At 43.4% G+C, this 27,639-nt stretch overlaps 1 protein-coding gene across 1 annotated transcript in view; it reads right to left on the bottom strand.

The window, feature by feature from the left end:
• LOC140651416 (phospholipid-transporting ATPase FetA-like) overlaps nucleotides 1-27,639 on the bottom strand; it is a 74,507-nt gene that overhangs the window by 23,533 nt on the left and 23,335 nt on the right. The window contains exons 4-15 of the mRNA XM_072860892.1: nucleotides 22,343-22,456; nucleotides 19,975-20,073; nucleotides 18,938-18,999; nucleotides 17,283-17,355; nucleotides 17,021-17,091; nucleotides 15,751-15,833; nucleotides 12,051-12,209; nucleotides 11,005-11,093; nucleotides 5,606-5,802; nucleotides 4,214-4,422; nucleotides 2,035-2,078; nucleotides 277-442 (exon numbers count right to left, since the gene is read on the bottom strand). Coding sequence (XP_072716993.1) covers nucleotides 277-442; nucleotides 2,035-2,078; nucleotides 4,214-4,422; nucleotides 5,606-5,802; nucleotides 11,005-11,093; nucleotides 12,051-12,209; nucleotides 15,751-15,833; nucleotides 17,021-17,091; nucleotides 17,283-17,355; nucleotides 18,938-18,999; nucleotides 19,975-20,073; nucleotides 22,343-22,456 — 1,366 coding nt within the window. The remainder of the gene's footprint in view (nucleotides 1-276; nucleotides 443-2,034; nucleotides 2,079-4,213; nucleotides 4,423-5,605; nucleotides 5,803-11,004; nucleotides 11,094-12,050; nucleotides 12,210-15,750; nucleotides 15,834-17,020; nucleotides 17,092-17,282; nucleotides 17,356-18,937; nucleotides 19,000-19,974; nucleotides 20,074-22,342; nucleotides 22,457-27,639) is intronic.

The following is a 27,639-nucleotide window of genomic DNA, read 5'->3' as shown; positions in this document are numbered from 1 at the left end:
CCACCTCAAGGAAGCTGTGGCACCTGCAGTTCTGCACTCCAGAGATGTGGTGTTTGCAGTAGTGTCAGCTCCACCACAGGAACACACAGGGAGTGGACGCCCTGGTCCTTTCTCTTCCCATGTGGCATCTCCAAAGACACTGATTTATGTGTAGCCATATACTACAGAAAATCACCAGGGAGCCAAAAGGATCAATAACAGCTTCTGTGGAGAGAAGACATACTGTGGTGCAAGGTGAACATAACCACTCAGTCTGGTGCCCTCAACAGTCCTCACCTTCCTTCTTCTCTTCTGGCATCACTGTGTGACAAAGTGAGAGCAGCCGGAAGAACCTGTGTGTTGGGACATCACTCAGCTTCACAGCTTCAACCAGGCTATGGTCATAGAAGGCAAACTTCGGGTCGGCTAACTGGTTGTATGAGAAATCAACCTTCTCTGTGTTCTGCAAAAATATGGCTCGGTGTTATTTGTGGAGCTCTCATATGCCTGTATACCAGTGCCTGCCCATCGTAGCCCCTCTCTCTTCCTTACATTTACAAAGGGCCATTTCCTGCAGGGCTGCTCATGACAGAGATTGGTGAGTCTAAGTAAGGGGGAAGTCATGAAAGCTACTGAATCACAGGAGAGGACAGGCGCTTGAGGTGCCTTTCAGAGCAGCACTCGGGCTGAGAACCTGATTAGCTAAAGATGCCTCTCTGTACAACAGCAATGGCTCCTACAGGAACCCCGCCAAAGGATTTCTATAGCAAAGAAATGCCTGCCTTCAACACATGCCTGCTCGGAGGGATCATGCTCCTGATGTCAATGGCTGTCTGTGATAGGGGAATGTAGAAGCCCAATTTAAAACAATTCAAAAGGCTGTGTTCTCCACCCTATTCTCCCAAAGCAAGAAAAAAATCCTGATATGGAAAAAAGATGACAGACAAGTGATGTAAAGGTTCAACTCCACAAGCACTGCCTGTTCTGTCTAAAAACAAGGAGCCCCAAGCAGAGGGGAACGTACTGGAAAAATGGCCAGAAGCTCACAGCGTGATGTGTCATGGAGGAATGCACTGCCAAGCCTGCCCAGGACAATTACGACTCCCACCCCATCCCTGATGAGCTCAGAGTTTCCAGGATGGGAGTCATTCTTTTGACCTCTGAAAGCTGACATTTAGCACTTATTGCAAGAGCACAGACCCACCCCCCCAACACACTCATCTGCGCAGCAAGGTCGAAGCACTGCAACACCATGGATGTGTGGGCAGGAGGACTCTGCTCCAGCGAGTATCATGGGCAGGAGGAGCTACCAGGCAGCCAGTTGGCAGGAGACCAGCATGTCTCCCCAAGCAAGTCGGCCCTTTGCATTTTGCTGCCTGTGCGAGGGCAGCCTGCAGGCACAGCACTCGGCACAAACAGCCAATTTCGGTGGGTAATTTAAGTTTTAAATGGCCTGGAAATGAATCATTGGAATGAGGAGTGGGATTTTCATCATCATCTTGCCATTTGTTACTTGGATTACTGCATGTAGTTGTCAGACATTTTAGAAATCCAAGAGATGTGGGTTTGTGCCAGCAAGCAGAGGCTAGAGAGAAATGGAGAAGTCACCCATTTTCACACTTTCTAATGGCCAGATATTAGGGGAATTTGACAGTGACCTTGTTATCAATATGAACTGAACTCACTGATTCCCCACCAAAGCTTTAATTAACTGCCAAGGATAATAAAATTCACCCATATCCAAGTTTCCAACAAACATCAATGGCCAAGTATTCAAGAGGAGCTGTGCATGCACTAGGATGTCATGTGAAGCTGAGGGAACAGTGAACACTCAGGCTACCCGATCTGCAGGTCTAAACTGGGCTTGCTGGAAGGGAATGCAACTCTGGCAGTCCTCTGACATCCACAAGAACACACATCCCTGTTGTCAGGGTCAAGAGCATCAGCTCTTGCAGGGTCAAGAGGATGAGCTATGCCTGGGTGCGTTGTGTCCAGTAGCACTTAGGCAGGCATGTTCACTGAAAGCACAGGTCCTGATAGCACTTGGGCACTTACCTCATTTATTTCTATTCTTTGCCCAGACATATCATACACATCACCTGCAAGCAAGAAAGACTGAGGTTACAGCCACAAACTCCAGATAAATACAGTCTCTGAGCTTCTCTACTGCAAAAATAGGTTAAAGTGTTTTGAAGCTAGTATCTAATTAAAAAGTTTCAGTAAGCATAAATATCTTGACATGGGCACTGGAGACTGATGATTTATATCAATCAGTTTCTATGTTAATCCATGGAAAAATCCAGAGACTGACAGATCCGTGAAACGCAAAGCAGTTACCATAAAAATGACTGGCATTTGGGTAAAGAAGACTTGGCTTAAGCTGAACCCAGAAAAGATGTAGTGCTAGGTAGGAAATGAAGGTGCTTTCAGGGAATGACTTCTCTTGTACCTCCCTTTGGAATGTGAGACAAAATCCAGCTCCTGGATCATACTGGGTTTGCAACAGTCCCTGGACAACCACAGAGAAGGAGTTGTCAAAGCCCATTCTTCCCACGTCTAGGTAGCAAGGCTGCTCTATTCATTTTCCCTGAACTGATGATCTGGTCACAGAAATGGAATACATCTCATCTCCAGGGAACACTATTGAAACTTCTTCTGCCTGAAGAAAAATTTCACTTGGAAGGCCTGGACTGTGCCCAGCTCAGCCAGATTGAACACTTCACTGAAATAAGATTGAAATACAGTGAATTACATGAATGATAGATCCACACCTGCACCAGCAACATTAACTGTGACCAAAGTAAATGGTAGATATTGGTACTCCCTCACAAAAGCCCTGAGGGTGTAGAAGAAACTCAGAATTCATCTCTCCTGAGAACTGCACATCAGTTGATCCCCTGGGAACTGTAACTGAGAGGCTTTTGGACACCTCCTTCCCAATGGGATGCTTAAGCCTCCGGAGTACCTTCCCTGGCAGCATTCTTTCTGGCATGGCTTTCCCAAATGCTCCTGAGCAGCAAATCCAAAGAAGTACATTCCTAGGAAGAAGCTAAGCATTTAGAAAGCTATAGGCAATCGACTGTCTGCCTTCTTTCCACATATTTCCCATTCATTTCTTGAACCCACACCCTGTATCTATGTCAGTGATGACATCCACTTTGGAAAAGTCATCTAAGGACACGTGAATAAACAGACTGAATATTTTTCAAACTGTTTAGCAGCACTAACATTGGCTAGCATGGTAGAACTGTTTGAGATATGGTGGTCTCCAAATATAGACAAAACAAGATTTAGAGGAAGAAATAACTGATTTTATTAGGCCAGCTGATAGCACTGAGAAAAAAAGACAAGCTTTCTGGCACACTAGTCCATCAGCAGATCTGACACAGGCAAAACAAGCATCAATCTATGAATAAGTGGTGACTAATTTCTCTGGGGGAATCTAATGATGTTAATCAATTAGTCAGTTTGCGAATTGTTAGCACCTCTTGAGCAGTATGAAGAAAACTGCCCGGGGCCATACAATGAACGAGCCTTTTAAGTCAATGTTCAGAGCCAACAGAGTTAACAACTTTTGTTTCCCATTTTTTTCCAACTCCCTCAAACTCCTCTGTCTTCTGGTAGGTGAAGTATGTCAGGGCTAAAGACTAATGACGAGACCATTGACTAGGTGTGGACCAAAGGTTCAGCTACCTGAACAGGATGTGGAAAAGCACTGCTGATGACATGAGAAATTGCTGCATGTGAGAAAGAACAGTGTGAGAAGCTAACAAAATTTGCAGATAACCCCATGAGGGCTGACTGATTTCACAAGTGGTTAAGAGGGAGTTAGTTATGTGAGTTACGCGTTATGATTTGCAAGGTTGGCAATACCTGGGTAACCATGTCAATAATACCATAAAAGGCTGAGATTACCTAGGTAGTGATATCAGAAAAAAACTGGGACCAATGAGGATAAAGTAATAAGGTGCAGGTTCTTTAGCTGGGATGATACTGGGACAGAAAAAGGGAGGTAAAAGGGTGGCAAGAAGGGGAAACAAGGAACAGGAAAAAGATGTTAAGATATGCAAATGATGTTATCAGGGCTGCCCAGGCATCCCTGACAGGCAGCCCTGCACTTGATCACTGCAGCTTCTTACAAGACACTCTGTTCTGGATATCACATTTAGTCTCTGTGGATGAAAAGGCATACAATGGAATAAAACTTGGAGAATAAAACAAATAGATAACATACCATAGGATTTGCCGTTGATGGAGCACTTGTTGAAACACATGATGTTCTGAGTGAGAGTTCCTGTTTTGTCTGAGAAGATGTACTTGATCTGCCCCAGCTCTTCATTGAGTGTAGTGGTACGGGCCTGAGCCGGCGTGTCATTCAGCGGATAATACATTTTACGGTCCCAGTCAATGTAGAAACTGTTACCCAAGCGTATAATCTCTACACTGGTGAAATAGAATGAGAAGGTGATGGAATATTCATTAGTTTAAGGGACAAGATCTTTATCTTCAGCACCACCGTTAGCCACTGCAATTAGAAGACAACTTTGAAGGTAACGACAGGGTGTACTCATCAGGTTGTCCTTAAATGGCCTGTAGTAAGCAATGCTGAAGCAAGTCCCGCTGAAACGATCTGTTAGGTTTATAGCAAATTCCTTTCCTGTATTTATAAAACAACATCTTATAAATGTATTCAAAAAGTTTCAGAAGTTTTTAGACTGAAAAGCGAAGCAGGAGCAGTGGGTTTCACTTGGTGCAGTTTTGGGAGCTGTGCTCAGACAGGGACGGTTTCCAGCAGGGCTCTGGGCTGGGCTGAACCTGGTGCCAGGGGATAAGTGCAGCCACAGCTCAAACAACCCAGAGCTCCACACAAGTGAGTCATTGTGTAACTCCATACAACCAAGGAGCTGTATCAGCTCCCAGACAACATGAATTTCCACTTTGCTGCTGGCATGACATACTGGACAGGCACAGGATTAATTCCTCATATTTACCAACACAAAAGAGAGTGTCAGTAGCAAAGCTGTCTGAAGAGTTAGGTGAAATGACAAACTGTACAGGCCTACTCAGTCTACAGCCCAACCTCAAGGTTTTGAGAGCGTCATGGACACATTGCCTGCTCTTTACCCCTGCTTGCCTGTCTGCAATAACCAACATAGCACTACATTCTCTGGGAATTGGTGACATTCACTCTGCTCATATAGCACCAAGTAGGGTGGATCCTCAACCTGATTACACCTACTTACCTGGCAATCCACTCCTCACATGAGCCCTACAGCCACCTCAAAGAACGTGCCATTCGCTTTGTTCGATGGGCAGTGCAACTTGGAGAGAGCAAGACGCTAACCATAGCAGGCTTCCATCCTTACTCCTATAGCATCCTATACCTACACCTCCCCTTTAACTGCAAAATCACCCTCTCCTCTTCCAGGGCTCACTGCTGTCCCTGCTCCAACCCTGACAAAGGACAACCCCCGAAAGCAGGAGAAATAAGAAAAGCATCACTGTGTTTGTGTGTGATCGTCTACAATAGGGTTGCATTTGTGTCTAGGGAAAAACGCTGCTTCCAGCTAAGGCAAAAGCTAAACCTCTCCTAACATGAAACATGAAAGGAGGTTCTGGCACATACCTGACGTAGAGCGAAATTGGCACCACCGTGTTTAGAATGATCACATATGACCAGAACATGAGGAAGGCGGAGTAGGAGGCAGAGTTGATGCCTTCTGCCCAGGGCAGGTAGACCTGGAAGTAGTAGCCCTTATCATGCTCCCAGATGCCATTGCCAATGGCTAGGATAAGACACATCAGTGCTAAAAATGCAAAGATCTGCAAAAAACCAAAAAAATATTGCACTTTAGAAACAAGGAATTTATTACATACAGGTTAATCAGAAGACCCTAATGAGATTGTGTTGGACAACCTAAATCACAGGAAAATGTCCTAGGGGTGAAGAAGGAAAACCAGCAAAGTTATGACACTTTTACCTCAAGGACAAGATTACACAGTGCAGAGTCTGGCAATTTGGCATCAAAGACCTCGAACACCTGGGGATTTAAGTCCCAAGCAGACACCTAAACCGGGGTGCTTGTGGGCAGCTGGCTGCAGAACATCAAATCTCATTAGAGGTGAGTTGAGCTGCGAGTCCTCAAATATCTGGCTGTACACTTGGGAATAGAAACTGCCTGGAGGACTTTACCTGGCCATTTGCTGGACGTATCATAGTTTTCCTCACCACTTCTGAAAAACTACTAAAGATAATCTGTAACACAGAAAATCCAGCACTGTGCAGATTGGAAGTGAGCACTGGATATCATTCTGATGGTTAAAGGAGAGTTAATCACTGACTCAGAACTAATGGTTGCCTTGGTACCTGCTATCACAATCTGATTACATTTCCTTTGAGCACACAGAAAGCAACACTAACCAATGATGTGTATCCTCGGACTTTAGAGAAGCCTATTTCCTGAAGCCTAAAGCAAGCACGGGAAGAGCAACTGGGAAGAGAATTTCATAGTGGGACACCTTAGTGAAAACTGGGACTTGCTCAGGAACACCATTTAATAGACACAAAAATGTTACATAGGTCATGAAGCATTTTTGATTAAAAGAAGACAAGAACATAGCAATACAATTATTTGGAAAAGAATACAAAAAGAAGGGGAAGAAGGGAAGTTAACAGAAATTAATATAAACTGCAAGGAATTATAGAAATATGAATATCTAATAGTCATATAAAATATCAAGAAAAGAAAACAGTAAACTCATAAACAGGTGTGGAAAAAGCAGACATGTTCAACAGACAGTCCTCCAAGAATGAAGGAGGAAGTAAGCAGAAGGAAGTATCTATCCCATATGATGTAGCAGATAGAAAAGACAGATTACCTTCTGTGACAAGAAACTCTATGTGGCTCTATCTGCTAATAATAAACATCTTCAATCCAGCGGGTCCAGGTCATTTAAAGATGGAAGGAATTTAGAGGAACTAGCTGAGAAATTCTCCTAACCAGTAAGGTTAATTTTTAACAATGCTTTGAAAACTGGGAAGCTCCACCATACTGAAAATCTGCTAATACAAGTCCAATATTTGAAAGGTAGAAATGGTGATCAAAGGAAAGATAAACTGAAGTTAGCTTGACATCATTCCTAGACAAATGATAATAAAATCAGTTCTGTTGATATGGACTTCTTCAAATATTTGACTGATGTTGACAACTAACATCCTCATAAAAAGGTGAAGATATGGAATCATCAAGCTGCACAGCAGAGCAATTAAAAATAATCTCTTGCAAGTATGGTCATTAGGGAGGAAATATCAGTAAGTTGGGCCATTATGTATAAGTCCACCCAGTAACAATCACATTACAAGAGTAATCAACCTTTTTAAAAAACAATAATTGAGGTACAAACATAGAAACATTGCTGGTAAAGCTGATAGTTGTATTGCTGAGGTAATCTATGAGAGGACGAGGGATACTTTTATGGAGTGGTTTGAATCACTTGATGAAAAGTTCACGTACGTCCACCTTGAATTTTAATACCAAGAAGCTGCCAAAAGGGGACTGCAGTAAGTAAAGGTGCTGGGCTGAGTTTCAGGGGACACATTTATTTCCCACATCAGTAGTAGCTTTTCTAATTGTGGAAGGCCCAATAAATTACTCCACTTGTGAAATGGAGACAATATTGCTTGCTGGTAAGGAATGTGGTGCAGTGTTTTTAAACCTCTGTGACCAGCAGTAAAAACAGACTTCAATTTGTACTGTCGTAATCATCAGGACTTAAGGGTATACGAGAGGCACGACCCAGGGACAAGTAATGTCCTTTATTAAACAAACAGACATAGGTGGAGAAAATAGACAAGCTGCCTATTTTTATAGGTATTTCTGTTGGTCAAGTAACAGATATTACTTCTCTCTACAGACCTTGTCTATTGTAAAAGAAATTAATTAGAAGAGCCAGCTGGCTCTTCTATCTTATCACTGTACCCTGAATGATTCCTTGCTGCCCCACAGGTTAAAAATTGTCAGTTTGTAGAATATCACAATACATGTAGGAAATTCAATGTATAATTCAGCAACAGAAATGCACATGGGGCAAGACAGCAGCTGAACTTTCCCATATCACAGCAGCTCTTGTCTACGACTGCACTTCCTTTATATACATTTTGCTTTATGTGCATTTTGCATGTCAATGGTCTTGTCCCTAACAGCTCAACTTGTGTGCAATACTCATGCTTACACAAAGCTCACTAACATGCTGTTTGCTTTGAGACAAATGCAAAAGACCAAGCTGTTAACAATGGCCCTGGAGATTAATTTCTGTGCAGAGAAAAAACTGTGTGCAGGGTGTTGTAGCTGTAACCACAGCTCTACAAGAGAAGGACATGAAAAAACCCTGATTGTAGGCTTGTGCATGCTAATGGGACTTCCCAGAGTGAACATCCTCCCTTCCTGGGTCCTGCCCATTGCCTGTGAGAGATCTTCTGCAGGACTGAGTAGGACTTTTGTAAAGAGGAGGTGACTTTTGACAAACATTTCCTGTCGGACTGTGAATTCAAACTGTCTCAGTTTCTTTATTGGCACTTTAAGTTCTGCTCCAGGATTTGAAGCAATAAATTGTTTAAGAAATGAAGGTGACAGCCCTAGTTCTCTGAAAAAATGCTTCCCCAAACCTGCTAAAAAGTCAGTTTTGGAGGAAAAAGCATTCCTGGAGCTGGCGGGTGCGTCCCCAGCAGAAGAACATTTCTCAGATCCCTGAGAAACACTCCCAAATGTGAAAAAACAGCTATGGTTGCCATCTGGAAAGGTTCACTCCTGATTAACCCTTGCTGGGACAGACAAGGGTGACATTTAACCAGGACTCCATTGCCGAGCCCTGCTTAAACACTGCTTTGTGCCTAGAAGTTTTATGGACAATTAAACACTGGCTTTGCCAGTGTTAACATGGAACGAGTTTCATTACACTTAAAAGGACCTATTTATAGCAAGCTGTGGCTGCTTTGTATTTCCAAACTCAAGAGTGCAATATACTGCCTCTTTTTATGACTGCGCTTTTAACCTGCGACCACCCAGTGAGCTGGAAGGATCTGATGCCACATCCCTTGGGTGTGCAAAGAGCCTGGTGCTTAGGGTAGGACAGACCTTTACTTAGACACCAAAATGTTAGGTGCCTTAAAAATGTGTGAAGGAGAAAAACACACCCTTGGCTTCATCAGCGCCCAAGAACCCAGGCAGAGGCTGATGCAATCAACTGCAACTTGCTCAGCTTTTTAAAACAGAGCCAGGAGGTAAATTCATCTCGTTCGTGTTCATGAAGAGAGGCCAAACAGACTGAAAGCTCAGGGAAGGACCCTTGACTTGTGAAAGGAGATTTGGCAAATCTTAATTGAACGCTAAATTCCGAGTTCCCTATTCAGTTTTTCTCTGCTCCGTTTCTGTGCCCTGTGGATCCCCCACAGCCCTACCCCACAGCCCATCCTCCTCTCCAGCTAGAGCACAGCAGAACACCTAAGAAAATGTGAAGTTTTCCAAATGCTTGCAAAAGTTTGAATGTAAGAGGCCCAAACCTTGTTTGGTTTTTGCTGTCCCCTTAAGTGTAAAAGGGAAGAAAACACTGAGGAAAAAAAGCTGATGATGGGAATCATGATTTTCACTCGCTGGAGATAGGTGTGAGGTTACTAAAGTCAAGGACATGTCCTTACTGTACACAGGGCAAGGACTCAAGAGGGCTTGAAGATGACCCTGGAGTGGCTCTCTGTGCTGTGGCACTGCTTTACAGCAAATACACACATGAAGATGTTCAGAACACTGCTTCACAGCTCTGGGAATTGGGCTAACCGCTGCTGCTTTGGTACAATTTCAGTCTCACAGAGGCACAATTGGCTCTGTCCACTAACATGTCCCATCCCCAGGCCCACCTAAAGAGCTTTTGGGATCCTGAGAAAAAAGTGGGAGGACAGGGGCCGGGATGAAGTGGCAAGGTTGGAGAGTGTTTGTGCTATAAGCCCCAGTGCTGAGGAGGCATGAAGTCACGGCGGGCAGGGAGACCTGAGGATAGCCCTGCTGTGATGGACAGACTGCTGTTGGACACCTTCTCCAGGGCTTGCTCCAGCGCCTGCGGATGGATCCTGGCCCCAGCCTGGCTGTCACATTGGGCTGGAGAGCAAGGGCAGGAGGGATGAAGAGGGAACAGTGGCCACCAGACCCTGCCAGTGTCATAAATTGAAGGTGGTGCAGCATGCATGAAAAAGCATGACAACCTTGCATCAAAGGAAAATAAAGCCTGAAACTAAAGAGCTTTTCTTGAAGCAACGTTGAGTAAAGCAGTGTCAGAGTGTATGTCTTCCTTCCCTGAGTGGCTTTGAACCCAAGCAGTAAAATCTTGAGAGAATCTGTAAAAGAATCACTACCTCTGCCTGGAAGTATTTGCCATTTGTTAAAACTACTGACAAGCTTAACCCTCAAATCAGATCTGTTTTCCAATTTGAGAAGAGTGCCTGCTACATAAGATTAGTGTTCTCAAATTTCCCAGCTGCTAAAAACACCAGTTTCCGAGTATTAATGAGACCATGTCTAATATTTTATCCTAATGTGTTAAGTCAGAAGCTGGCATAATGTAAATTAACAAACTCAATTACCAAGTCCTATGCAGATATCACTGGAGATGCCAAGAAATCAGGAGGAAGAAGGAGAACTGCTAATATTTATTTAAATAGAAAATGACAGAATCACTAGGGAAAAAAGGCATTTGCAGGCTGCAAAGTGATTCTCACAAAAAATGCAGAGCAAAGGAGAGCAGAGCAAATGAAAAGCTCAGAATAAAGGTCCTTAATGCTGTCAATGTAATGGCCTTGCTTTGCAAGATGGGCTGGCAGAAGCACTGCAGAACTCAGGCTGCTAAAACATTATTACATAATTTTTCTTTTTATCATTAATCACTTCTGATATTCCCTTGTTTGTGTGGACAAAGAGGTGGAGCATCTGGAAAGGATGAATACATCTGAAGAAATGAAGACATGTTAATCAGACTTACCACCAACACAAGGACATTCATGAGCCGATCAATGCTTGTCCGTTTAAAAGTTGTTTTTCCACTGTTCTGCATTAGTTTGGTGTCTGGCCCTGGAGATGAAACACACTCACAGAATTTAGTAATAAAGCTTAGCTGTTCTAAAGCTGATTCCCTCTGAGGCCCCACTGTGCTTTACAGCATAAATACACATCACAGCTTTCTTGAAGGCAGGTACATACAGTTTACAGTGCTGGTGGGAAACTTAGGCAGAAAAAGGTTAAGTCACCTTCCTTAGATTATACGGAGAGAGTCATATAAAGCCATTAATTCTGGATTTTGATCCTGCTCTCTTCTTTCAACAGTCAATCCTCCCTTTCAGGTTTAATTACTTTTCACAGAATACCTGATACTGCTCTGTAATTAGTGACATGTTATACATCATCTCACGTGTCTACAGCAGTATAGAAACAACAGAAGGTCTATGCTCATAAAAAGCATAGATCTAATGGTCTACAATAATATTATTGATGACCCTGATATTCCAATATGGATTAAAATCACATAGAAATGATGTGGAATTTTTAATAAAATACACTTAAGAGTGAAAAATTTTGAACAAGCCTGGTGAGAGAAAGACTCCAGTTGGCCCAGTGTGGGCCAGTAAAGGCAGATTTAATTCAGCTTTAATTCTTAAACAGATCCAATTCTTATATTTTGTCTTATTGATTGATCAAGACTTCTTTCATGTACTTTGCTGCATGCATTTCTGAAATAAAAGACTACTTCTGCTTACTAAAGCACTTAATCAAGATGGAATTGGATGTTGTAATATAACCATTTCCTCTTATAAAAAGATCTCAGATTAAAATACCCTGTAATATGCATCGTTTCCAGCCTAGAGTTAAGCCAAGGGATCTCATGTATTGTTTTGCTTTTGTTCTTGTACCTGGTAGAAACATATTTTCCAAAGAGGAAAATTCTTGGTTCCTTTGTGCATACTGGGTGTGATGTACTTTCATGTTAGTGCTGCTGTGCTGTGCAATTCACGTGTCATTTTTTCTACCTACCGGCATAAATAACGAGACCAAAGCACCACTCTGTGTTCCTAATTGTACAGCCCCTCAGCAACATCCTCTCATTGTCCAGGGCATACTTCTCTCCTCGAAGAGTAAGAGTTCCTGTGAACTTATCCAGTTTGTTATTTGGTGCCTCACATTTGACTTCACCTGTAAAAGGAAGGTAAAAACAAAAAGATAGTGGAAATCTTCTTGGCCCAGAAATATGTCAGTCAATACTGAATTCTCAGCTGTTCCCCAGACAGGGAATATTTCACACTGTAGCCGCAGTCCACTCCTGACCCTATCATTCCCACCTGATATCCTATGTTTACTGATGTTTGGGGATATTGCTCTTTCCCCATATTCATGTCATCCAATGGACCACAATGAATTTGGATTTATCCTACTCTTTAAACTTAGCAATTTTGTAGTGGTGGAGTCCAAAACAAAGTTTCCATGCCTTTTATTCGGGTTAAGAAGAAATGTTGAACCAGCAACATACTTTTAATCCTTCCACAGCAAGTTCATAGTGGTAGGATGTCACTGGATAGTGTTAGATAAAAGTGCTGGTCTAGTATAAGTCCTATTCCATTTTCTTTAAAACTGCAGGAGCCCAAGCGAGAAAATCATAGCCTGAAGTCTGCAAGAGAGTAATTAAGTGAGGTGTCTCTGTTCACTGTTTTTTAATTTCATCTGTTTTATAACTTAAGTCCCAGTGGCACATGAAAAAAGGTACTGCTGCCGTTGGCCATGCAGCTGACACTGTAAGTGACTGGAGAGCTTGTTTCTATTTCCACACTTTATGTTTATTTCTTATAATAAAATGTGTTCACACAAAACTGTAAACACAGAAACTATGGTATAAAAATTATTTAAATCAAAATTTGCACCCAACATCTAAAGATTCATAGCAGAGCCCTGTGGATGTATTGGGAAGAACTGAAAATACAAATACACGTTATTGAAAGGGAATCCAAGAGTTCAGTCTGTTCAGTTAATCAGCAGGAACATTAAAGTTATTTTGATCGCAGGCTGCAAATATCTACATAAGGACTAGCATTTGCAGAGAATACAGCTTTTCCGGCTGTTCTCAGACAAAATACACCAAGCCCAACAGACTGGAAGCAAAATCCAGAGAAGTACAGAAAAAAAGTACAACTTTAAGTATTGTGGTAGTCTCCACTACTGCAAATTTTAAAATCAAGAATGGATGTTATTTTCATAGAAAAGTAGCTCTACTCCAGGGTAGACAAATCATCAGACTTGAAAGATGAAGCAACTGGGAAATTCTACGACAAGTGTGACATCAGAGCTCATACTAACAACTATGCTGATCTTCTGTTTTATCATCTAGTTAATCCAAGAACAATCAGACCTGTACTCCATCATTTCTAAAAGTCTACAGTAACCACACCTGTCTCACTACAGCCCTTGTGACCCCTTGAAAAGCACAAAGAAAACAGAGGCTTTGCAGTGCAACCTGAAACAGCACAATGAGACTTTGGTGAACGAAACCCAGGGCATGATCCCTCACCAGGAAGACTGTGCCTCTCCTTATGCCAGCTGTGGGACAACGCTTGTATGAGCACCTTGTGCGTCAACATCCACATCTGCTTTCCAGTAAGCCGGTTGATCTGGGTTACTGATATGCTGATTTTGAGATCAGAAGAGATTCATCCAAATTAGACTGATCGCAGAAAAGTGAGAAGCTCCAGAGATTCACCCAATATACCTGCGCTGACCCCAGTAACTCTGCAGCTGAAGATACCTCAGCAAGGCACCATGCCTCCTGTCTCCTCCTCCCATTAACAGCAAGAAGAGATCTGGAATGCATTTCACCTGAAAGAGTTAAATACTGCCAAGTCTACACACGATAAGTAGAAGGTAACTGAAAAGTATTGTTTCCTTTCTCATCTCCTGGTTCCCCAAATCAAATAAAGTTCAGTGTTTTGCAAGCATCTTCCTTATCTGAACCATTGCGATGTCAACAAACAAAGTAACTCACATTAAGCATTCCACTGAGTGCCTATATTAGCTGCTCAACCCTTTCCTCTCTTCCTGTCTTAAGAACTAATTAGATAAAGAGTTACATAAATATTTAAATACTTCTACAGAGGTTTGCTAAGGGAAATGCAAGGTTGGGTCTGATTCCAGGCACTCTTTCTAGTACGCTGCCAAATATAAATCATGCTGGGAAACATTTTATTCATTTTAAGTATTGCGAAGGCCACTTTTATTTACAACATAACTAAAATAGCGATTTAAAGGACAAATAAATATTTGTTAAGAAAAGTTTTAATTTTCCAAAAGACTGTGAAACATTTTTTTGATTATGCACTTTCAAGAATGCAGTATCTTTAGATAAGCATTACACAGAGAATGCTTGAAAAATTATTTAAGATTAAGATTTTGCTTACAAATTCATAGACACTGCAGCCTCTTCAGGAAAATAATTAAGGCATGCCACTCTGACTATTAACATAAGGCATCTAACTGCACCTGTAAAAACATATTTCTCAAGACCTAAAATGCTCAGAACCTCAGCCATCACTTCTGAGAAATCCTGATGTACTGAGCTGACACTCAGCTGAGACCACACACATTATGCATAAAAACTCAATGTAGAAGGCCAAAGAAAAGCCCATGCCTTTGGATGACTCTACCAGAGACAGTTTAAGCTATGCTAACTCTCTGCCACGTCCCCACCATTTGTCCTGGAATCATCTAGTTATTTCAAAGAGAATTTTTTTTTTAAATTATTTTTCCTCTTTATCTAAAAATATTTCTTGAGAGCCTGCAGTCCTTGAGATGTTCCAAGGACAGCAGCACTCACTCCACCCCTTTCCATACCGACTCCTCCCGTAATCCTGCCCTTGTACCTAAGCCAGCAGGGCACTGAGGAGCATGACTAACACCACTTGGTCTGTTCCCCCATCCTCTCTCTGCAGACAGATGATGTGTTATATTACAATATTCTGGTTTTGACATGTCTGGCTCCTTTCTGTGTATGTGCTGCTACATATCTGATATACAAAACAGTGCTAAGAAAGGACACGTGGCCCATTAACCACGTCTGCGCTGCTTGTCTTTAAATATCTTAAAATGCAGTCTTTATTGCGGCATCGAGAGAGGAGAGAAATGCTGGCAGGACAGGGCTTCAGGCTGGGAGGTAGTCACCTCTCCTGTGTGCACAGAGCAGAGTTAGTCCTCAGATCTGCACGGTGTCTGGAAAGTGCCACTGCTCAGAAGCTAAATGTAATCAATGCATCAGCACTGCTGCATCAATGTAAAAGTGCATTGTGAAAATAATTTGAGGTCAGAACTAAGCATGCAGTTTGGGGAAAACAGTTTCCACTGTGCAATTACACGAACTCTTGTATTGAAGTTTGAGGTGAGTAGTCTCAACATGCACAGACAGATGATAAAGAGAAGTGTGCAGCCAGAAGGAGAATTGTCACCAATGCAGTTTCAGGTGATAGCCATGCACGGCACTGGGAGACCTGCAAGCAAAGGGGGATCTCTTTCCCTACATATACTGTTGCTACCTGTTGTACAGACTGCAATGTGTCCGTTCTGTTTTCCTCCTGCTGCATCCAGAGGAATCCTAGCAGGGAGCAGGGAACAGCCTGGAAGCAAGACTCCCAGGCACTCTCTGGACTCTGCTGTTTGGGCAAATGTTTTGGAAAGTGAATTTTCCATGTAGACTCACCGTTGAACTCTGTCAGTTTCTGAAGATCTTCTCCAAGCTCTGCAGTGACTGTCAGTGCCTGCTTCACCTTGAGGTTTGTTTCGCTGTAACAAATAACATGAGACAAATATATGAACTGAAAGTCTCATGAGAACTGAAAGCTGTCCCTGAAAGTCACTTCTGTTCTTGAGGACAGTCTTCTTCCTTAGACATCTGATGGACCATGCTATCATGTGCATTTTTTACCTGGCCAAAGGGTGTAGTTTTCTCTTTCAGTTGCAAAGACAGGCAGGCCAGAGGAATTCTGGACATGGTACCATGGTACCAAAGAGGGTGAGGTGGCTCTGTCTTCTCATTTTCACCACAAAGTGCAAGACCAGGCACCTCAGCTCCCTGAGTAGTTCACTGTCTATCCTGCCACTCATACCACACTGAACCCTGAGGTATCTGAGCATATAGGAGAGCTCTGGATCTTCTCCCATGACATTCTGGTCCTGAAGAGTACTCAAGTCCTGAGACTAGCTAGCTGGGGAGTTTGAAATGCAATGTCAGAGAAACACTGCATTTGTTCAGGGCCTCCTGGCACTTGCATGTACAGGAACTACAAGCTCATTTTCAGCAGAAATCAGACAGGGAAAGTCCAGAGGGCTGCCTGTAGGGTCTTGGGAGAGATACAATTTTTTGAGCTCGCCTTGCTTAGTCCTTCAAGCTGATGCTAGCTCTAGGCAATGCAGAAAAGGTAAGGCAAATTGGGTCATAAAGATGAGGTCAGATCCAGTTTATTCCAATTAATACAAATTAGTTGCAGCCGTCTGACTTGTGGTCAGTTGTGCCCTCAAGTGAACAATGTTTGGAAGCCTTTGCAGTGTGCATGCAATAATATTATGGTATAGCAGTCCAAAGGACACTACTGGAGTTATTAATTGTGATTATCTCACTCAGATAATCTGGCTAAGAGAAAAGACTAAGGGAGACCCAAGAAACAGAAAGCTTCTGCCAGTGACCTGGCATATTGCAAGAACACATTTCAAACTCACTCTCGGTGTTAGAAAAACTGTCACTAAAAATAAAAGGAAAAGTCCCCTCCTCACATGACATTTGCACTGCAAGAGGCAAAAGTATCCACCAGAAGACGTTATTTTCAAGATACCTACCCAAAATTTATTCTACGTATTAGGAAACTCTTGCTACAAAAGCTATTGCAGGTAAGGTTGCAGTACCCAGGGTCACCAGAGAAGATTTGGCCTTGTGCTGGTAGCAGTGATTGCATGCGAGGGCCAGGCTCACTTACCCGTCCAGTTCGGCTGTCTCGATGTATGTCAGGCTGTGCGGCTCGCTGCTCGACAGTAACAGTAGATCGGCCTGAACACAGACAGACAGACGTGGCATGAGTTCACATGGTCAGAGGGCATGGCACCGCAAATGCTACTTGTGGTTTCTGCACACTGCAGGTCTCTGAGGCAGTTATCATCACTACTGACTCATTTGCTTGCGAGTGATAAGAGTAATTATGGAGACTAACTGTGAGCACGATGGAGAGAAACTGTACTCACCGTCACAAAGTTGTTGTTTTCTAGTTTTATTATATCCCCCACTTGGACATTCATCCATTTTTCATCCTTTAACCTGCAAGAAAACTCCTCGTAAGTAGGCACATAAAGCAAACATCACTTGGGAAAGTAGGACACTCAGCTCTGCTCCTGAAGCCAGACTGTAGGTGCCATCAGGACTTGGGGCTGTTGGTAAGATGGAACAGCGTCTGCCATGATGCGGCCTGATCCATACTAAGCTAAGGGACCACCACAATACAAAAAAGCAGTAACAGTGGTTGGGGTGACCCGTGCAGGGTTGAGACCAGTCCCCACAATAGCAGCACAGTCCCTGTGCACTGTCCTTCTGTCTGGACTGACTACTCCCTTCCTTCTCCTGAAGGGCCACATTGTCTCAGAAAAAACCTCTACTTTGCATAACAGACTTCCCAAACACCTGGGAAAATTGCCAGTTCTGTTAGTTTTTCTAAGTGGTATTAAGGGCCAGAGCAACAGATCTGGTTCTGTGTGGGCCTGGCTGTCGGGAAGGTCAATGCAGGTGCTTTGGCTATGCATGTGCCTAGCTAAGCCCATGTCTGCAGCAGCCTTCACAGCACTAAGCAAGATGTACATGCAGGCAGCCAGCTAAACTGCAAGCGCCAACATAACCACGTCACGATAGCTGTATATGCAAAATCTAGAGGTGAGAAATATCAAGAGCTATATCAACATAGGACTGGGTATTCAAGCTTGAGTTCACTCAGCCTTGCTTTTTCAATGTTGGTTGGAGTTGGGCAGGACCTATGGTTTCCAGTTTTTGAACAAAGAAAAAATATTAGAAGATTTCTATTTCAATGTATGTTTCCTAGACACAGTAACTAATAGACAGTAAATAAGAAACTGGTTTACTTAGCAGAAAGCACAAAAAGTATGTTCCTATTCTTCAGTTTCCAGTTATATTTTTAACTGTTTGATCATCTGTTGGAGTTTACACAACATACTGCTATCTATAGTATGGAAAAAAAAGTCACCAGAGACTTCACAGCTGTCTACAGCTGTGTCCTATGCACAGTTCGACTCCATGGAGCCGCAAGTAAACAGCACATCTGTCTGCCACAAAAGCCAAAGCCTCTGCTATTTTTTCTGCAGGAAAGAACAGTGCTAGCAGTACAATGTCCAAAGCACACAGCTGACATTTTTTGAGTACATCTAAGTCAGAAGTGCTACACACACACAGTGTTATGACATGTATGAGGAAGCTATTCCTGCTTAATTGAAAATAACTTTGTGATAATGCCTAGTTTTGCTTAATGCAGAAATAAATGCTATGAACAGAAATGGACATGGGAAGATAGCCTTGCTTGTCGCTTCTAGGGTAAGGAGTAAAATAATACAATATTCTCAAAGTATCACTTATTTAAACATATATATATCCAGGAACAGAAAGACTTTACTTTTTGTCAGTGCAAGGTCACAGCCATAGTGCCTGCACTGATTGCAGTACTGGGTCTTGGGTTCATTAATCAGGCACATAGTCCAGAACTGCACGGTGAACTAATGGTGTGAAAGACCAGTCAATTTTATATTGCTTAGTGATCCTTGGGAATCACACAGAAAAAAATTATTGTTAGTAAAATGCTCCTCCTAGTCACAATTACAGCAAAAGAAAAAGGACTTACATGCCATTGATCAGGACCTGGACTGGGCGGTTGTTGACGTGTTTGTCGCTTTTGTGTCGATTCTGAAAATTTGATCACTACGTTAAAAGGCATTTCCAGGAAACCAAGCACACAAGAGCTGTAGGCAGTTCATTAACATTTTAGATTTTCATCCAGATGGCGGGATGGGTCAGGCAGATTAGAGTTACAACTGAGTCATAGTCAAGCCCATGTTTACACTAGTAACATAGGGCATAACTGGACTGCAAAGAGCAACAGGCAACACGGGACTTGCTCTTGGAGGGAAGAAGGAGGGTAGAGCCTTTTATGTCACTATATAGCACAGTCCTGACTCAACTGGTGTTGGTCCTGCCCATCACAGTTTTGTAAGCTAAGCACCCAGAGAAATCCACTCCTCTGCTCTGGTATGGAACGTGGCCACAGATGTTCTGGCATTGCTCCCTGAGAGAGCACCTCACCACCTCCCACCTGCCTACTTGGAAAGTTGCACCAAACCTCCATAGAGCATCAAAATTATTTAAGAACAAGAGAAAATCATATTCTAAACTCAGCTCTGACATCATCCCATGAAGTCAATGAGACTTTGACCATTAGCTCTGATGGGAGCAGACTTTGTCCAAAGCTGTGCAAGTTTGAAAAATCATACACAGGTTGCATGCTTACTTCCTACCAAATGTTTTTTCTGCCTACATTGCAGCTAGATGACAGAGGGTGAGTTCTCCAAAGTGTAAGCCTAAGAATAGACTTCTGTGCATGCGTCCAGACATACCTATCAGTGATCACATTTTCAGATATGCTGAGCAGTTTCAGAGAAAGCCAATGGAGCTGCTGGGCTGCTCAGCAATTTGGAAATTCTAGCTCCTTTTTAGGAAATGAACCATAGATTTGGGGATCTAATCTCAGACCCCATCTTGGCCACAGACCAGTTCTCCAACTGCCTGCCACTGTCTGTGTTTATTTTAAGTGATTTGCTTTAGTCCTTGTGCTGAAGAATCACAGGCAAACTCCGAAGTATAGGTCAGCAATACAGATCTTACAAAATCATCGATGGCATCCTTGACTCCCGATACAGCCAGCACCAGCACTAGGGGCACCACTGTTGTAAACCAGGACAGCGAGGAAATCTGAGGAATCAACTGTAGGAAGAAAATTCAACAAACAGATGGAAACAAAACACTGTTTTCTGTGGAAGCTGCAGATAACATTTTTCTATGATATCTGAATACAGAATAAAGACAGAAATGCAGCTCTATCACTTACATGTGACCCCACAAAGGTGGGACAGCCAGGGAACCCATGCTTTGCTTATAAAGCAAGCTGTGATTTAGGATACAAACATGGAGCTGTCAGGAAGTGCAGTGGATTGCTCTTTCTTGTTGTTTGTAACATTAGGATTGCAAAGTCCCCAGTGGATTTCTCTGGAGGCACTGACACAGACAAGCCTGCTGTGAGGGACCCAGAGCTATCTGAGCAAGGCCTGCTGTGCAGAGCCTTCAAACGTTGCTATTTTTTGTTGCAGTAACTCTTCACATTTTGCTGAAGTAAACTTCATATCAATAACCAACACACAGCTGTTGCCAGGGCTGACCTTGCTCTTCCAAGATCAACAGAGACATTTTTGTTTCCCACATCTTTAACAGTGAGAGGACACAAGAGTTGAAGGTGAGTCTGTCATGCCTTCAGTGATGCAGAGATGGATGTCTTACCCCAGCATAGTTCTCCCCTTCCTCCAGAAGAACAGCACTAATGATGGAAGCAATGTGATATCAGCATCACTGTGTCCATCAGATTGGATTTGGGCAGTGTCAACTCCACGTGCATTGTGAAGTTGACATTTATGCCACTAAAGCAGCTGCTTAAGGGTGGAGAGCTGCTCTTTGAGATTGCTCCTTCCACTGCACTGTCACAACCCAGATCCTACAGGCACCACCAAATCCAGCCAGGAGGAATGATGTTTAGAGGCAAGCACAGCCCTGCTCAGCTGTGGAGGCTGCAGAGACACGTCACTGCTACCTTGTCACCTAACTGGGAATACGCATGTCCTACTGGGCTGTGCCAAAGGAGTGGGGAGGCAGGCTCCCCACAGCCTACCCATCACATCCACTCCTGATGCAGGAGGAGATACTCCCAGTGCTACAGAGATGGAGTGAGTGGGCAGAAGAGGGCAAAAAGTAAATGGAGGAATATGTAGATGTAAAAGACTAATAGTGCCCTTTCTAGCCTACCTTGATGCAGGTGGCAGAAAAAACTGTATGCTTCTATATACGGTGGCTCCTAGATGGTTCAGCAAAAGACACAGCAGAATAATTTAAGGCGAGTAGTTTGAAATACTATGGGTTTGATAGACAAACAGCTAGAGTGCAGTACAACAACACAAGAACAGTGCTGTCAGCTTAGCTGAAAAGGCACTTTCACTAGTTTCTTGAAAAATATATGTGGGCTGAAATTTCCCAAATTCATTCCCTGTAAATAAGCAAAGAAGATTGTAGGTAGTTTGCTACAGGCTTAACAAAATTTTGCCTGTGCTTTTTTGAGCTGAAATTGAAAAACAGCATTTGAAAAAGGTAATTTTGCAAACTTATGTGCACTGAAATGGTCAAATTTAAAATGTCATACTTGAAACATAGTTACAATTATACCCTTTTTTTGATAATGTGTATTCCAGTGTGACTCAGCGACAACAGAGTACACTGCATTTATCCATATTCTAGCAAAGTGCAAAGGGGCAGAAATCCTGATATCAATTTCTCGGGTGCGTTCAGCTTTCAGACAGAGTAGTATTACCAACAGTGATGGGGAAAGTGCAACTCAATGCCATTATGAGCCACAGGGTTCAATAGTGTTGCCAGTGCCTGATATGCTCCATATTAGATGCCTTCCTCACCCTGCTGAGCAGGGAGCAGCAATATTCAGCTTTATGCAAACCAGCTCCAACCTTGAGCTTTCCTGATGTTAACTCCTTCCTGCCCAGGGAAACAGTACAGGTTACAAATTTGTTCTTCTTGCTGTTTCCTTTGAGATTGCCAATAGAATTTGCCTTTAAACCTACGGATAAGAGACAACTTCCTTTTCTACTCCAGGAAGAATAAGTAATACAAATCTGAAGACAGCCAGGAGCACACAGATGTAGACACAAAGGGGTAGTAGGACAGGGCATGAAAAAGGTACACAATTTGTTGAAAACTTTAATTAAATTTTTCTCTTCATTTAGTTCAAACCCTCATATCCAAAGGTAAGAGAGGAAATTGCTTTTTTTCTTCCCTGCTTTCTCTCTACTTTAAAGTTTTACTGAGATGCTAATTCGTAACAGGGATATAGCTTGCACCTTATTACAACTATCAATACATAGACCAGCTTCGGTAACAGACAATGCAATCCGCTAGAAACAGCACAGTGAATTCATACCTGCAAAATCAGCAAGAAAAGAAAGTAAGCATTGGCTATTCGCTGAAACTGTTCAAACAGGTTGAGAGGCAGGAAAGTGAAGAAGTTGTATTTCGATGTTTTAATTGAATTGTTCTGTAGGAAAAAAAGGAAAATAAATAGGATTGGTAAAACAGGAAACAAAGTTACAGCACAACCCATTTCAACTGTGTTTTTACTTGCTTATATTTAGCAATAGCATTGTTTCCAACAGCAGCTCAAAAAACATTTCCTTTTCCCCCACACAGTCATGCCAAGCCTGGATAAACAGACACAATTCCTCTCAGAACTGGTGAAAACATGATGCTCAGTTTATGCCAGTGCAACTGCAGGTAGATACAGGTACATGTAGTCACTCAGAGAGACGCATTTGCCCTTTATTAATAGCCTTCCTACTTACACGATGCTCAAACAGAATTAAAAACTGTAACCAGAACACAACAATTTTTCTGGTATCAAAACGGTTAGAAAACACACGCTAGGTCAATTATCTATAACTTGTCTGAGACTTTGAAGTACCATTCAGCTGGACAACCCCACAGGAGCTATAGGTCCTCCCAGAAGCAGAACATGACATGATTATTTTCAGCTGATTCAGCAGCCTCTTCAACTCAGCAACTTGGAGAGGTGGCTTGTTTCTATTCCACAAAGATCACTTGAATGCGGTGTTGTGCAAACAGCCACTAATACAAGAACTCACCATTTCAGTAAGCAAGTTGCAGTTTTGTTCCCTATTTCCAGTTTCCTTTTCTAATTGCAGACGGCCCCTCCGGCCACAAGCAATGACTGCTCCCCTATACGTCTTCTTCAAACCAGAGAAAGACCCGAGCTCGAGGTTACAGAACTGGGTATTTTCTTCCCTGAAGATCAGAGCACTCTGGTCCAATTCTTGCCGCCTGACAGACAGGTTCAATCCATCATACTGAGCCCACCAGCTTGGGCTGTCCCTTCAGTTTTTAGGTGTGCTAGACTTTCTTTTCGTATGAAGTTTATCAAGGACTCATCCAAGTTCAGTCCTGGAAGCATGTATGCCATCTGTTGCCAGCACATCTAAAATTTCCCCACTAGAAGCTCTCCAGAAGATGCCTTTTAACCCCCTCCCAAGGAACCTAAGGTGTGACAGCCCAAGGAGGCAGATATTACACAGTGCACCCTCATTCAGTAATAGATTTGCTGGTGCAATGGAAGAGAAAATGGTGACTGTAGTATTGTAATAGCCTTTAGATACTGCTAAGCTGGTGGGAGGACAGGAGCTACTAAGTATGAATCACAGACCACTTCCAATCCATGCATTAATCCAGGATCTCGACACTACACTGACACACATCAGCATGTTTCCACCACTAAACTGATTATTTAAGATTACCACCGTAAGGCGTGTATGGGGGAAGCTATTCCATTTTAGGCAGTTACCAGGTTTCGCCATGTTCAGACAGAAAGTACAGCAACATTCTTCAGCATTAACTTCATGTTTTATCCCTTGTACAAGCCAATGAATAAGTTTCTAGAAGAGCAGAGAGGGAAACGCCTTTCATGAAAGAGCTAGCCAAATCCTCCCGTTGATTGCACTCCAGCAAGAAAATATGTTTATCAGTGATCATCATATAAACAATATTGCCTGTCTCCTGGCATCATGTAGCCATCTCTGGGTGTAGTTAACTCTGCCTGTGGTCTAAATGTCATGACACACAGTTAAATTTGGTTTGTTTCAAAATTCTTCACCATGGGATATGTGCTGCACACAGGCTCCATGGACACTGCTAGAACAGAAGCAATGGAACAGCAGCATCCTCTGCAAACCCAACATACAGAGAACTAAATTGCTTGACAAGTCTGTGTCCACCAGACACAGAGTCTGGCAGGTTTTTTAATAAAAACTGGATCTAAAGATGCTCCCTGCCCACTGATCTAAACAGAAATGTCATGGCCACTTACTTAAAAAAAGAGAAGACAGTAGCTGCAGGAAAAAGTAAGTACAGGGGACCTGACCTTTGTGCATCAACAGATTTTGGAGGGTCACATACAACATGGGAAAAACTACTCAGTAAACACCCACATAAAGTTTATAGATCTTTGCCTGCAGAAATCTCAGAGGGGGATAAGAAAAGAATGGGAGTGGTTTATTTCAATTCCTGCCTTCTATTTCTGTCCATTAATTACGTCAGGAAAACCACTGAATGAACCAGAGCCATTCATTTTGTTTCCTATTGCCATTAGGCATGGTAAAAACACCAGACATAACAGCTTCCAGATGCTTAAGTGCAGGAAACTGCACATCCAATATTTTCTCCATAGTACTTCAGGATCATGATATTGTTTGACACACACTGTCTTTTGGGACACTACAGACCTCAGGGTAAGGACAGGGAGTATTATAGTGGATCTTCTCATTATTCTAGAATCTGTAATTAAAACTAAGCACCAGAAAACAAGAATTCCTCATAATCACTATGAAGATTTCTAATTCAACAAGTAACTTGTTCATGGCCCTCAGGGGCTAAAGGAATATCAATATTAAATGATAAAAACAAACTAGGGAAAACTTCAGCCTTTCCAATTCAAAGCTCTGTATTCCCACATCACAGATACAGTTGAAGCTCTGTGTGAGAAATCATTTATGTTTTCATGCAATACTCCAGGGCTGCGTGCTTTGACAGCTCGGGCTCTCGGTTGACTACAGGGAAATCTCAGTTGGCCTCTGCTCTTGATCTTATCCCTACTCCGTGACGCTTAACACCATCACACCCTGTCACTCCTTTAGAGCTGTACCAGAATCCAGCTCTGGTGTGGGAGGGGTACTACAGGACCCTGCAGCACTGCAGTGCGTTAAACAGTCCATATACAGCCACCATTTTATAAGCAATGCTTCTAATGCATCATCTGCCTTACCTCCCCCATGCTCTGCCTTCAGTGAGGGAGACTCCCATAGGGGAAAAGTGATGGGGAGGAAATATCTTTGAAGCAGCCATTAAGTATTAAGAGGCCTTACAGAAACTTCTGGTTCTCCTATGGATTCATAAAAATCAAACATCTAAGAAAAGCAGCTCTATGGGCCAAGCACAAAGATGGGAATCGGGAGCTTTACACTTACTCCCAGATCTGCCCTAGACTTCTGGTTGACCGTGGGCAGCCCCTGCATGCGCCTGTGTCCTAAATGAATAGGCTTGCGCGTGGTTACCCACCGTCAGCCTCAAGCTCTCCAGATGCAAAGCTTGACACGAGAGCAACGTTGTCTGTGGGTGAGGGATTATTCTCATCTGCTCTTTTCAGGGGCTAGATTCACACCTCCTGGAGGTGTGACTCCACCAAAATGCTGTCCCTAAGAATAGTGCTCATCGCGCCACAGTTGCACAAGTCCAGATCTGGTGGATGAGCTGTTACTTTGGGGGTGTTTTCAGAAGCCCGCCTGTGACGTCCGACCGCGGGCAAATGCTCAGCAGATGGCTCCTACCTTTGTTCGCTGAGCAAACAAATCATCTCCTCACCATAAAAGTCACTGGAAATAAGAGACACCGCTGCTTTTGTGGCTAGATTACAGGGGCTAAAGAGTGATACCCAGAAAAGGCAGGGCATGGCAGGGTATTGACCATCTGAATTTATACCCCGGCTCAGTGACATATTAGTTTCTAGCAGCTGGACAACCTGGCCCAAAGCAAATTTTAGCAAAACTTTGGCAGTCCTACAGGGAGGTGTTGTGCCACGACACCTGGCAACTTCACTGGTACCTGTGTAGCACAAGGTACAGACTGATAAAGCAGCTGAGAGGCAGAAATGGCTTCCCCAGGTGCTTTGATAAAGCCTTGCAAGGAGGCGGCGAGAGCACAATGCAATGGCACTTTGTTTAACTGCAGCAGTGCAATTTGAAAGCACGCAGATGCCATATGCAGAAATGAGACCACAGGGCTGTGAATGTGCTCAAGGACATATTTAATAAACTCACATAACAGGGCATGTGGTGCCATGGAGGCTTTGTTTTCATAGGGAGTACAGAATAGTCAGACAAGATCAGTTTTAAGCCTACCAAGTTCACTGCCTTATTCCTGATGGTGGGCAGCAGCCCCAACTCAACAGAAGATGGAGAAAGGCCAACAGGATGTTGATGGGGTTCATCTGGTCCCTGTAAAGATCTCATCCTGACTCCCCGAAGTAAAAGACTGGCCAAACACCAGAAATAAAAAGATCTATATCTAACCCACAATCCTCTTTCTTTTTTTCTTCTTTTTTCTTCTCTTTTCTTCTTTTTAACAGCTTTGGGAATTTCTTACATATGTAACCCCTCGACCCGCTCTTGGCAGCGATAATGAAGTGAGTTCCAGGATCCCATCACACATTGAATATTCCAGGAAAATCTCTAGGAAAATGTGGTCACTGGTTGTGTTTTCCTATGCTGTTCCTCCGGCCTGGTGTCATCCTGTTACAGAGCAGTTAATCGTCACTGTGGTGAGTGTCCTCATCATGGTGGTGCAGAGGAGGACATGGAGGCAAGATGGAGGTAGCATGGCTTGACGACCTGATGCCATCACTCACAGACAGGCCATGTACAGGATCTAAAGGTCTCTTAGTCATCTCCTTTGACTACACTGCCTTCTCCTACTGATCAGCTCAGTACCTGAAGCTGCTGCCAGGCAGGGAGGAGAAGTGAAGGGGAGGGCAGAGTACTGCCGAGTGGTGCACAGGAGGCAGACTCCAAACCACCATACCCTGTTCATTAAGGTCTCACACACCAGACTCCCAACCAGTACGGTAAGAGTTTTGTTTCCATGAGGTTTAAGCTAAGACGAAGAGTGGAGGACTTGGTCCAAAGGAGGCTATGGACTTCACTGCAGCTCATGTCTGGCACAGCTCAACCTTTCTGTGGTTGTAAAGGCCCTGATATGCTTTAAGGGCCTTGACCTCACCTGGCATCTCCATCCACAACACCTGTCCAGGGCTCAGGAGCTCACTTAAGCCCAGCCATGGGCCCACAGTCCTTGCCTGAGCTATGTTGCAGGAGTACCAGTCTCCAGCCTGACATCTATCCTTGTTTCCCGGATGGACCTATCCAGCTCTGCCTCCTGGATGCACCTTGGACCTATGGCGTAGTCTTGTCTTCAGCCCTGTCTCCTGCTGCTCCTGACTGGGCTCCCTAGATGGACCCTGGACCTAGTTCATCACCTCACCTTGTCTGGGATGGTCAGGATGGGCTCCATCACTAGCATCCTGCCCTGTACCCCCCAACCAGATGCTGCAGGACTGCACCCTGGTCAGTGAGGGCACTGCCTGCGCTGGGGTCACCCTCG

This window comes from Ciconia boyciana, chromosome 4 (assembly GCF_034638445.1).
Source record: "Ciconia boyciana chromosome 4, ASM3463844v1, whole genome shotgun sequence".
Taxonomy (NCBI): Eukaryota; Metazoa; Chordata; class Aves; order Ciconiiformes; family Ciconiidae; genus Ciconia; species Ciconia boyciana.
Note: the sequence above shows the minus strand (reverse complement) of the source record. Positions and strands in the feature narration are given on the sequence as shown.